At 45.3% G+C, this 13,343-nt stretch overlaps 1 protein-coding gene across 1 annotated transcript; it reads left to right on the plus strand.

Moving 5' to 3' along the window:
* The first annotated feature begins 4,430 nt into the window (after positions 1-4,430).
* Positions 4,431-7,192, plus strand: LOC309359273 (C-reactive protein-like). Its single transcript, XM_081892740.1, has 2 exons — positions 4,431-4,617; positions 5,969-7,192. The coding sequence occupies exons 1-2, from the start codon at positions 4,551-4,553 to the stop codon at positions 6,586-6,588; spliced, it is 687 nt and encodes a 228-aa protein (XP_081748866.1). The 5' UTR covers positions 4,431-4,550; the 3' UTR covers positions 6,589-7,192.
* Positions 7,193-13,343: the final 6,151 nt, after the last annotated feature.

Raw genomic sequence — 13,343 nt, forward strand, 5'->3', positions numbered from 1 at the left:
ACTCTATAAACTCTATATATACTTTTCTAAAAAGTAAGGGGAAATGTGTGTGCATCTTATGGAGTGAATGCAGGCTGCGCAGCTATCCCAGAAGCCAGAACAGCAAGAGGGATCGCTGCGCAGCGCTCCCTCTTGCTGTTTTGGCTTAGGCACGTGAAGCCTCTTCAACATTTGATTCAGAATATTTTTTTTCTTGTTTTCCTCCTCTAAAAACTAGGTGCGTCTTATGGCTCGGTGTGTCTTATAGAATGAAAAATACGGTAAATAAGAATTTAATGTGCAATTAACATACGCGACAATAGTCCACATGTCTGTTCAGAGGTCTTTTTGTGTTTAATTGAGCTTATTCCCACGAGCCTGTTATGTGCAGTTGACATGCCATGTGATTTCAACATTGCCAAGTGATGCAAGACCCCCCCTTCATGGAGAGAGACCCCACCCTTGAGTTTCAGCAAAGCTTTGGGGGTTCCATGTATGGCTGCTGCAGCATGGCACCAATCTAGAGATCAGATGGAGAAGTGCTGCCCCCTGCTGGTGGATATATAGAGGATTTCAACATGACAACCTGGGTTGGTATCTAACAGCAGGGATTTAAGAGGCAGGGATAGGGATTTGAACATCTCTAAATATATGCTTCTTTAGATACACTCTTTATTATCTCCCCCCACTCCATTGCTGCCAACAATCTTGGCTGAGCCTTTGCTGCATCACATGATGTACAGCAGGGGTCAGAAACCAGGGCTGTGGGCCAAATGCGACCAGGTCTCTCTCTCTCTCTGGCCCTTGGAATGCTCTCCAGCCCCCCCCCCCTCACTGGTCCTCCTGGAGCATTTTTGCTGCTGAATCCTTGAACTCTTGATAATGACTCTTGCCTGACCTGCATGGAGGAGAGAGGCTTGTGAGTGTCTGCAGAAATGAGAGGTTTCCTAAGAGGGTTTTTGGGGGGACTTCTCCAAACTTTGGGGCTCTGTAAGCCTGCTGATCAGTGCCGGATTTATGCATAAGCTAAACAAGCTATAGCTTAGGGGGGTCCCAAAAAAATTTAAAGGAAAAAACAACCATGTACATTTCCAAAATATAAGATAAAAAACAAATAAAATAAAACCTACATACAGCAACAGTGTTTTGTGTTGTGTAAGCTCCTAGGATGTAAGTAATGAGCCCCACCTGCTAGCCTGCTGCCTAAGATATCACTGGTTTGCTCATTTCTATATATAGGGTGCCTACATTCTGCATGGACTGGTTGCATGACAACATGTGCAAATGGCTTTAGATACCTATTAGGTGCATAAATTACCATATAGCATATATTCAACACAAAAGACAGTGACAATTTGTTGTTGACAAAGGACAGCTGGACATATAAAAGGCCCCATTACCTTCAGTAGCTTAGGGCCTCATCAAACCTAAATCCGGCCCTGTTGCTGATATTTCCCCCTTGGGTGTAAATGGTACCATTTTGGTGACAGAAGGGACTAAGTGTATATGAAGACTGGGGAACCTTTGGGATTTGACTGCAGATCCCATCAGCTTGGACTACCAACCATGCTAGTTGGGGGGAGATGTAGCTCAGCAATATCTGGAGGGCCCTGATGTAAGATGGCGCCCATTCAGCTTTATTTCTTATTACAAGTAAGGTGAAGGTGAAGGGACCCCTGACCATTAGGTCCAGTCGTGGCCGACTCTGGGGTCGCGGCGCTCATCTCGTTTTATTGGCCGAGGGAGCCGGCATACAGCTTCTGGGTCATGTGGCCAGCATGACTAAGCCACTTCTGGTGAACCAGAGCAGCGCATGAAAACGCCGTTTACCTTCCCGCCGGAGCGGTACCTATTTATCTACTTGCACTTTGATGTGCTTTCAACCTGCTAGGTTGGCAGGAGCAGGGACCGAGCAACGGGAGCTCATCCTGTTGTGGGGATTCAAACAGTTGACCTTCTGATCGGTAAGCCCTAGGCTCTGTGGTTTAACCCACAGCGCCACCCGCATCCCGCATCCCAAGTAAGGAAGGGTATTATTTCTTGGCATTCCATTCTGTACACATTTGTTACTCATTCCGGAGTACATTCCTTCCTCTGTTACAGGAGAGGTGATCACAGCCACCCTTCTATTCCCCCAGAATGAATAACTAAACTGAGTCAGGAACCTTTTTCAGCCTGAGCTCCACATTCCCTTTAGGGCAAACTTCCTAGCTGGTGGGCGGAAGCAGAGGTTTTAATAGTGGGCAAAGGGATAGATGGGCATTTTACATTTTGTACTGCACTTTCCACACAGGGTCACAAAGCTACCCCACCTCTGAACTAAACAAATGTGATATAAACAAATAAAGGAAAGGAAAGGAAAGGAAAGGAAAGGAAAGGAAAGGAAAGGAAAGGAAAGAAGATTTTAATAACCAAAACAGATGGAACAGACATGCAGAGGAAGAGGAGGGGATCATTCCAGTAAGAGGGAAAGAAAGCAAAGAAGGAGGGAAGGAAGGAGGAAAGAAACAGAAAGAGAGAGAGAGAAATCCTTCCACACTTCTAGCCAGACCTGGAATAGTGCAAAGCCAAGGAATCTGACTGAAAGGCCAGCAAAACCCAGACTGGAAGGCGAAGTTTCTTGCAAACTCTTGTAGTGGATCCAGACTTGAAAGCTGACCAGGCAGCAGTAGGAAGAGAACACAAGTAAATGCTATTAAAAGCTTGCTGGGCCAGAAAGCTCCTGGGCTGGAGTTCATTGTTCCAGATTGTTGTGAGGAGCTGGGGGTGGGTACTGCAGCTTCAGAGCATAGAAGACCCCCCAGCGCTGGTCCCCATCCACACAGTGCTGAGGGACAAGTTATAGATATCTTTCCCAGTTCTTTCTGCCAAAGTTCCATTCCTTGATGTTCTCTTCATTTGGACAAGTCTTCTTGCCTCTAATAGCTCCTTTGACTCTGCTTCTTCACCATGCCAGTGTCTTTTTGGCCCTCATGGTACCTTTCCTAATCTGCAGTATATAGTTGAACTTCTGACACCATGTTGTGTTTTGAAGCAACCCCCAAGCATTTTGGAGTGATACGACCCTTTGCCTTTCTAGTTCCTTTTCACCAATCATTTTGTTCAGGGGGGAGTTTCCTCTTTTGAAATCAAATGTGACCCTGATAGATTTTTATCGGCAATTGCCCAATTGCTTCTTTGGAGAAGAATCAAGTTCACAGTGAGTTCATCTATCTCAGGGTAAGCACTTCACCCTTATGATATAGAGCAGGGCTGGGCAATATCTGGTTTTTAATATCATGATATGTGAGGAGGTATAAAGGTAAAGGGACCCCTGACCATTAGGTCCAGTCGTGGACAACTCTGCGGTTGCGGCGCTCATCTCGTTTTACTGGCCGAGGGAGCTGGCGTATAGCTTCTGGGTCATGTGGCCAGCATGACAAAGCCGCTTCTGGTGAACAAGAACAGCGCACGGAAACGCCGTTTACCTCCCCGCTGGAGGACTTGCACTTTTTAGCGAGGTTTCGAAATGCTAGGTTGGCAGGAGCAAGGACCGAGCATAGTAAAAATCAATAAAATATATATGCTTATTTTTAAAAAAATGCTGCCCATGCTTCTCCTTATTCACAACCTCCCCCCCCCCCCTTTTCAGCTTTTGACTTCATATGTCACTGTGTCGTTTCCATCTAATATCAAACTCATGCAGTGAGGTTTGACAGAAAATGAGGGCAAAATCGCCCAGCTGTGAGGCGTGAAGGCCGCTCCCTGCAAGGCCCTTTCCACCTGGCCTAGGGGGCAGGGCCCAGACTTGCCAGCCCTACTGAAGAGGCTCCTTAATTGTTTTAATATGCTGTAAACCGCTTTGAGATTTTTATTAAAAATATAAAGCAGTATAGTAATTTTTTTAAAAAATCAAAAAAAATCTGAGAAACAGGAGGAGAACCCCAGGGATTGCAGAAGATTCAACAACCTTCACATAGACTGTGTTTCAGCAATGTACCGTATTTTTTGCTCTATAAGACACACTTTTCCCCTTTCTAAAAAGTAAGGGAAATGTGTGTGCGTCTTATGGAACGAATGCAGGCTGCGCAGCTGTCCCAGAAGCCAGAACAGCAAGAGGGATCGCTGCGCAGCAAAAGCAGAGATCCCTCTTGCTGTTCTGGCTTCTGTGATTCAGAATATTTTTTTTCTTGTTTTCCTCCTCCGAAAACTAGGTGCATCTTATGGTCTGGTGTGTCTTATAGAGCGAAAAATACGCTAAGTGTGCAAGTGTGGCCATTTCTACTATCTCCAGAAAGGGCCCCACCTGCTACAGGCTCAGTTACTTTTTATCTTATGTGCAGTTCACTTTATAACCTCTTTTTCTGAAGAATTTTAAAAGAGGAGGCATCAGATGCAACTATTAGGCAATCTTTCCTGGGAAAGGAGTTTCCTAAACATGCTTCCACACCCCTCGCAGCTCGAGGGTATATTTTGCGTGGAGGCTGAAGCTCTCAAGCAAGATTCTTCCTCTTCCAGAGTGAGAGACCATCCCAAGTCCATTTCTTGACACCTCTTCTGCCTTGCCTTGGTTCATTCTGCAGACGGCCAAGATGAAGTTGCTTCTCTTCTTCTTCTTCTTCCTCCTCCTCAATGCCTGTCAGTCTTTTGGCCAGCAAGGTAGGTGACCAGGGAGGTGGGTGTCAAGCTTTGGGGAATTGACTTCCTCCCCGCATGGCAGCAGATAAGAAGATCAAACGAAAGGAACGTCTTACCAGTTAGAATCTTTAATAATCACAGTGAGAGAACAAAGAACATGTCTCCTAGAAATGGCGGTGCTCCCAATTAAGGGTCACCCCCTCTTTGTCCCTATTAATCTATGTCATTCCTAAATCTTGTAATCTGAGTTTGTACCCTCTGCCCTTTCTGTTCGGACACTTTCTGGGGGTGGGGGATGAATGCTGTCCGGAGACTGAATCTGTTAACTCTCTCGCCTCCAGCGTTTCTTCTGCTAGCTGTTCCCTATCCAGTATTTCCCAGCTTTTGCCTTCTGAACTGTGCCCCTCTGAACACCACTGTTCCAAACCTATACTGTCCTCCTGCTCCTGGTAAGATTCAGGATCAGGGGGAGGGGGTGGCTCCCACCTTCCTTCTTCAGTGCAGCCCTCCTCAGCACGGTCCCTGACAGTGAGGTGGGAAGGAGCAGGGCATGGACCATTTCACTTGGAAAACACACATAAGCCACATAAGCATTGGGTGGAGGGGGGTTTGACCTGAGGAGTGCTGGGGCACTGGCTCAGATCCTTTTTACATGTCATTGCCCTGGTGCATGCCAAGTCCCCTCCCATCTGGGTCTGCAAGAGCAAGGAGGGTCGCAGCAGCAACTACAGGAGAAGAAAACCCACTGGTAGCACTGCAGGGCTGTTGTGTTGCAGCTGGGCAACCAAGGAGAAGCGAGAGGCTTTCTTGAGCATCTCCCCTTTGTCGCACCTGCTCAGGTGAAAAGTTTTGAAGAAAGCTATAAATAATTTATTTATGTATGCGACAACAGTGGCAAGAGTCTTGATTGCACAAGGATGGAAGAATGAGGAAACCCCGACAAAAGAACAGTGGCAAGAAAAAATGCAGAACTGGCGAAATTGACATGCAAACTGCAAGACAAAGACAACTGTGACTTTAAGGAAGAATGGGAGCCTTTTATAAATTATCTAAAAAGACAACAAAATGAACTGGACTCCTTGGCAGGTTTTGAATAAACATACACAAATTTACTGAGGGTTAACATATTAGATATATTATATAAGGATGTATACAATTTTACAATATGCAGAGGTTAACATAGGTTGAGAAATCAGAGAGAGGAGCTGAGGGAAGGAGGGTTTGCTGTGGAGGTGGGAGGGGGGAAAGGGGGGGAATAATGAAGATGATTTGTTTTGATAATTTGCTATGTTGAAATTGTTAATAAAAAACTTTTTTTAAAAGTTTTGAAGAAAGCCGCGACATTCTCTCTTCCTCCTCCCTCTTCCTTCAGGTTCAGGCCTCTCTGGGAAGCAAGTCGTTTTCCCGCAAGCATCGAATACTGCCCATGTGGTTTTGAAGGCCTCCCCGAAGCAGCCGTTGACCGCCTTCACCGTGTGCCTGAAACATTACACGGACCTGACCCGTGCTTACAGCCTTTTCTCTTATGCCACCCGGAACAGCCACAACGATATCATCATCTACAAGCATAAACCCAACCAATACAGCTTCTACGTGGGAGGTGAAGCAGTGACCTTCTTGACCCCAGAAAAACAGTCGCTTGAAAGAGAGACTTTGTGTGCATCTTGGGATTCTGCCACAGGGCTGGCGAGGTTGTGGGTGAACGGAAAACGTCTGCCGCCCAGGAGCCTGAAGAAAGGATACTCTATCAGCGCAGACTCATCGATTGTGCTTGGTCAAGATCAAGACAACATGGGGGGCGGCTTTGACATCAAGGACTCCTATGTTGGAGAGCTGCTGGATGTGAGGATGTGGGAGAAGGTGCTGTCCCAGGAGGAAATGAAGCGCGTCCTGCTTGACGACAATATTCCTGGAAACGCCATGTTTGTTTGGGAAACAGTCAATTATGAAGCAAAGGGTGATGTTATTATTGAGCGCGCATGGTCACCTTAAACACATGAGCATGTTCTGGAAAGTGGGCGTGCGATTATTCTTTAAAATGTCTTGATTGTTCATGTTTGTACGCAACTCATTCGTGTGCAGTGAGTTTGTACGTATCTTCAATCCAATCGTTGAAGGGAGCTGCATTTTTATTCTTCCAGTTCGTCAATAACCTGTCTTTTTGCCATAGTAAGGGCATGGAGATTCCACTCATATTGTCCCTTTGTTAGGTTCCATGTATAATCCAAAAGCATATTTCCCTCTGCAAATTTGAGATCATTCTGTACAGTCACTTTGATCGTCCCTACTACCTTCTGCCAAAAACTTATCAATATTGTAGAAAACATATGTTTTAGAGAAGCGTTATCCTTGTTACATACTACATGGCTTAGGTCATCCTAAACATAGACTTGCCATGGACAAATTCAATGATATTTGGAATTCGTTTTTATAAATACTATATTAGGCTAAGGTCTGGTTAACCACAATAACTTGATTTGTTTGTTTTCTACATGGGTCCTATCTTTTATTCTTCTTTTGTGTCTTATCTAACACTGTGCACTTGCAATTATGTACTTTTTAATCTTTCAGTAAAGAATATAAAAAGGGGAGAAAATGAAGTCTAAAGTACGAGATTGGCTTCACTACCATCAAATAATGGAAGTGTTCAAACAAGACAGGAAAATTGGCTTCCAGGTGGAGAGATCAAAACTAGAAACAGAACTGTTAGAACCCAATACTAAGAATTTGTCAAGAATGTATAACCTGCTGTTGAAATGGAATACACTCGATGAGACAGTTAAATCAGCTATGATTAAGTGGGCACAAGACATTGGTCATGATATTATGTTTGCTGACTGGGAACAGTTATGGACCACCGGTATAAAATTTACGGCATGTAATGCCCTAAGAGAAAATATTATGAAAATGATTTACAGATGGTACATGACCCCAGTCAAGCTTGCAAAAATTTATCATTTGCCCAATAATAAATGTTGGAAATGTAATGAGACTGAAGGTACCTTCTACCACCTTTGGTGAACTTGCCCGAGGATTAAGGCCTTCTGGGAAATGATTTATAACGAAATTAAGAAGGTACTTAAATGTACATTTCATAAGAAACCAGAGGCATTTCTCCTGGGCATAGTCGGCCAAGTGGTGTCTAAGAAGGATAGGACGTTTTTTATGTATGCCACCACAGCAGCAAGGATTCTCTTAGCAAAGTATTGGAAGACGCAATAATTACCCACACTGGAAGAATGGCAGATGAAGGTGATTGACTATATGGGACTTGCGGAGATGACCGGCAGAATCCGTGACCAAGAAAAAGAGACGGTGGAAGAAGATTGGAAGAAATTCAAAGTATATCTTAAGAACTGTTGTAAAATTAATGAGTGCTAAAATGTCAAGGGAAAGGAAAATATAGAATTATAGCTGTAATTGATTAAGTATGAGAAGAAGCTAAAAAAGAAAACAAGTAATTAGATAATTGGTGTGAGGGGTTGTTGAAAAAAATTTCAAAACAGGGATGCAGAAAAGGGGAGGTAAGGGGAAGTCTGGGAAGTAAGGTTTAGGAAAAAGGGGTCTTGAAACTATACATGTTTATATGTTTTGTTTGTTTATGTGTGTGTGTTGTTTTATTTTTAATTTATGTTGGAAAATCAATAAAAAATTTTAAAAAAAAGAATATAAAAAGGGAAATGTCTTGGTAGTTCAATAGATATGGCCTCTGGGCTGATTCCTGCCGTTTCCTCCAAATAAAATATTGCATTATACAAGCCTCTACAAAAATGTGTTCTGTCCACGGCGAAGCAGCACAGAGTTACCAAGAGAGCACTTCTTTCTCATGGTTATATACTAACAAATCCCGTGAGAGGGACAGGGGAACAAGAAAGTACTTGGTTACGACCTTTGGTTCATCTAGCTCAGTGTTACTCACACTGACTGGCAGCAGCTGTCCAGGGTTTTGGAAAGGGTACCAGGGAATGAACAGGGTTTTGGAAAGGGTACCAGGGGACAGCTCTGCATACAAAGCAGGCACTCCAGCACTGAACTATGGCCTGTCTCCAAATATTAGTGTATGAAAGTTGCCATCATTTGTCTATCCAGCTCCGTTTCACTTACTGGTTGTTGTTTTTAAAAAAATCAATACTCTACAACATGCAAAGCAGCATAGAATTATAGTTGGAAGGTTTCCCCCTTGGGTCATCTAGTTCATGGGTAGGCAAACTAAGGCCCAGGGGCCGGATCCGGCCCAATCACCTTCTAAACCCAGCCCAGGAATGGTCCGGGAATCAGTGTGTTTTTACATGAGTAGAATGTGTCCTTTTATTTAAAATGCGTCTCTGGGTTATTTGTGGGGCACAGGAATTAGTTCATTATTTTTTCCAAAATATAGTCCGGCCCCCGACAAGGTCTGAGAGACAGTGGACTGGCCCCCTGCTGAAAAAGTTTGCTGACCCCTGATCTAGTTCAACCCCCTGCAATACAAGAATCTCAACTAAAGCAGCCACCCCAGACCCTCCAAGTATCCTTATTTAGAGAAGCCGTTTCGGTTTCTGATTTGAACCCAGAATGTCCTGCTTTTCCTTAGGATGTCCCTATCTTCATCGGAGAAATGTTGGAGGCTACGGCATCCACAGACCCACCCACACCCCAGACCCTTTGAACAGTAAGGTCTAGGATAGAGAGCTCACCCTGTCCCAGCCCACAGCCCTCCAGGTTCAGCCCTCTCCCCAACATTGGGACCCATCAGCTCTCAGACAGTTCAGGCAGGTGGCATGAGCCATGAGTTTCAGAGATGTTCTGGCGTTTCCAAATACTGTATGACTGTGGCAGCACGGCACTGATTTATTGATCAGATGGAGAGCTGCTGCCCCCTGCTGATGGGTTTATAGGACTTCAGCGTGACAACCTGGGTTGGTTCTCGTAACAGCATGGTTTTGCAGGGATGGGAGGAAAATGACTTGCTTGCCTGGATAGAAGAGACACAGAGGTTTGAGAGTGTCTGCAGAAACACTCATTTCCTAAGAGATTTTTTTGGACTTCTCCAAACTTTGAGGCTCTGTAATCCTGCCAATACTTCCCTCTTGGGGTTGGTGACAGGAGAAGGAGTTTTGTCATTGGTGTATACAAGGAATGAGGAATTTCTGGTACTCCAATGATGGGGATGCATTTTCACCTTCCCCTGGTGATGGGAGAGTTTATCTGGGTGGCAGCAATTTGCTGCCACTGTTTTTATTTTCCCAGAATGTTGTGGCACATCAGAAAATAAACAAATAACTAAACTGGGAGCCTGAGGGCCACATTGCCTTTTAGAAAAATGCCCTGGGACCGCTTGGAGATTGAGGCCTGAGGTAAAAATGGTTGGAGCGAGAGATAAGCATTTTACATTTTGTATAGCGCAAGGCAGTTTCTACACATACTCACAGAGGTTCCCCACAAATGTGGTATAAACAAGGAAATAAAGAAAATGTAGTAAGTTTTTAATAACCGAAACAGATGGAACAGAGATGCGGAGGGAGAGGAGGGGATCGTTCCAGTAAGAGGGAAAGAAAGGAAAGAAGGAGGGAAGAAGGAAAGAGAGAGAGAGAGAGAGAGAGGGAGGGAGAGAGAGAGAGGGAGAGAGAAAGAGAGAAATCCTTCCACGCTTCTAGCCAGACCTGGAATAGTAAAAGCCAAGTAATCTGACTGAAAGGCCAGCAAAACCCAGACTGGAAGGTGAAGTTTCTTGCAAACTCTTGCAGTGGATCCAGACTTGAAAGCTGACCAGGCAGCAGTAGGAAGAGAACACAAGCAAATGCTATTAAAAGCTTGCTGGGCCAAAAAGCTCCTGCAGCTGGACAGGAGTTCACCGCCCCAGGCTGCTTGGAGTGGGGCAGCAGCTACTGCGGCTTCAGAGCATAGAAGACCCCCCAGCGCTGGTCCCCATCCGCACAGCGCTGCAGCTTCTCCCTCCATCCAGAGGCCAAGGACTCAAACTCGCTCTCTGAGAATTCCTAGGCAGAGAAGAAAGAGAAGAGTCACTCACAATCCCTGGTGGGGTGAAATTTATTGTTTTGTTCTCTGTCTAGGGAGGGGACAGATCTGTCAATTGAGGTTTCTTCCAGTTTCTCATTTTTCCAAGCATAAGTTCAGTTGTTTCCATCTGCACATCAGTCGGGACTTATTTTTAAAGTCCTCGTTAAAATCCATCAGCATTTCAGTACAAATTTCTCCCAACATACACATTTTCTTAAGTATTTTCGCCTAATGCATGCATTTTTGCAAAGCGTCTTTCCCCATATATTTATATTTCCCCTCAAAATGCGTTTTTTATGCTTCCTTTCATCAAGGTGTGCTTTTTTGTGCACACCTTACCTTCATTTTTGCATTTTTGTACATGTTGCTAAACTGCATTGCAAAATCCAGAAAAGTGCAAATTTCCAAGAATAGCTCTGTTTCAGTTGACATATTGTTCCAGTTAGTGCAAATTAGGTAGGTTTGTCATTAAATTCAAACTGAATCATGTTGTCCCCCCACCCCTATCACTGTATGGTTTGTTTTTATTTACACTGCTCAGAAATGCTATGATTATGCACAATATAAATGCTGTAAATAAGCAGAGAACAAGAAGGAATTGTAAATGTCCTCATGGTGCAGTAGAAATATTTATACTGCCTGCTCTCCGCTCCCTTGGAAGTTTTGCCTAATGTTTGTCTGAAATCTGCTTGCCTGGAGCTCCCACCTGCTACTTGATTTTTTTTGGGGGGGAAGGATTATTACAATTTATTACACCTATTTGTTGCTCATAAAAGGTCTCGAAGCAACTTACAACTGTAAAAAAAAGAGACAAGTTCTAAAGCTTAAAACATCATATTCTAAAAGTGCTTCTCCTGCATTCTGATAAAAAGGACAAATCCTGCCTCACCTCAGCCAAAGATGACCACCATAGCATTATTTACTTTGAGTGGCCATAATGCCACATGATATAAAGGACAGATTGTACCCCAGCCTAGGTCACTGGTTCTACTTCGGCCCTTTTCAACTGCTTGCTCAGTCCCCCGAAATGCCCTTGCTCTCTCCCAATATTTGTTTTCATGGTGCCATCATTGGTCAGGGCCAGCCCACCCATGAGACAGACTGAAGAAGCTGGCATAGCGTGAGTTGCCAGTGCCCGGGGCCGCCCAGAGGACATGGTGGGAGAGAGGGAAACAGATGCAGAATGCATGCACATTCAGCTAACTAACAGTATCCGCGCCAGTGGCGTAGCGTGGGGGGTGCAGGGGGGGCCGGCCGCACCGGCCGCAACATCTGGGGGTTAGGGGGCACAAATCCACGGGTTAGGGGGCGCAAATTACTTGTCATGCCCCGGGTGCTGACAACCCACGCTACGCCACTGATCTGCGCCACCCAGGAGATCACAGCCACAGAGATAAGAAGAGTCGTTCCATTGTCTGAAGAGGTCACTCCCTAGTTCTCACTGCGAGAAGTGAGGTTACAGGGAACCAGGCAGAGGGCCTTCTTGGTAGTGGCGCCCGCCCTGTGGAACGCCCTCCCATCAGATGTCAAGGAAATAAGCAACTATCTGACTTTTAGAAGACATCTGAAGGCAGCCCTGTTTAGAGAAGTTTTTTATGTTTGAAGTTTTATTCTGTCTTAGTCCTCTGTTGGGAGCCACCCAAAGTGGCTGGGGAAATCCAGACAGATGGGTGTGGTATAAATAATAAAATTATTATTATTATTATTAGTTCGCATGGAGAAGCTGTTTTCAACGGAGCCCAGTGATGGAAGCGCTTAGCTGCATTGAGGCAGCACCGGGTGTTGAAATTTTGCGCCCCTAACAATTTTGTGCCCAGGCCAACCACCCCACGCTACGCCACTGCCAGCACTAGAGTCTTAAGTCAGCCCCACTCATTGCAGTAATCTGATGTCTAGGTTAGATGACTGCAAGGTGTTAGACGTGGGGCTGCCTCTGAGGACGGTTCAGCTGGTGCAGAATTCAGTGGCCAGGTTGCTCCCTGGGGCAAGGCGGTTTGAGCATATTACACCGATCTCGGCCCAACTGCACTAGCCACCAGTCAGTTTCCAGGCCCAAGTCAAAGTGCTGGTTTTGACCTATAAAACCTTAAATAGACTTCATGGAAGATACAGCTATCAGTATCTACTAGCTGGGATGGCTGTGTTCCAGCCTCTGAATACCAGTTGCTGGAAATTGCAGGTGAAGAGAGTTGCAGCAGCACTTCTCCTGTTTGGGGGCTTCCTACAGACATCTGGGGGTCACAGTGAGAACAGGATGCTGGACTAAATGGACTTTGGGCCTGATCCAGCAGACAGGCTTTTCTTATGCTCACAGTCAACCCATGTTTTCTAGGATAAGGGACATGGATGGCATGCATGTCAAAAAAGGCCATACAGTCTGATAGAAGATGGAATGATGGCTGATGACGCAATACTGCGATGTCACAAGTTGCACTCTTGCATCATTCCTTCTTGTCCACTGCTCTGTAAACCTGGGGTGGGGAATCTGTGGCCCTCCAGAAGCTGTGGGGAAGCTAACGTCCATCAGCTCCAGCCAGCCCCTTCCCCCATTTGTAGGATTTTAGTTGTGTAAGCTCCTTGGGAGTAGAGACCCATCCTCTTGTACTCTGTGGAATCACCATGCGACACTGCCAGGGCCAACCGCCGTCACCATTCTTATTCAAAGGTTTATTTGCGCTTGTACCTTAGCCATGTAGAAGTCACTCCCGCCGAGTCCGCAGCCGACATCCAGCACTCGTTGGCCCTGT

Source organism: Podarcis melisellensis, assembly GCF_964234715.1.
Source record: "Podarcis melisellensis genome assembly, chromosome: 16".
Classification (NCBI taxonomy): domain Eukaryota; kingdom Metazoa; phylum Chordata; class Lepidosauria; order Squamata; family Lacertidae; genus Podarcis; species Podarcis melisellensis.

What these genes read in the sequence shown, in the direction of transcription:
- LOC309359273 (XM_081892740.1), top strand. Translation starts at nt 4,551, where the DNA reads ATGAAGTTGCTTCTCTTCTTCTTCTTCTTCCTCCTCCTCAATGCCTGT. An exon ending in TCAGTCTTTTGGCCAGCAAG is followed by an intron (nt 4,618 to 5,968) that starts GTAGGTGACCAG and finishes CTCTTCCTTCAG; the next exon opens with GTTCAGGCCTCTCTGGGAAG.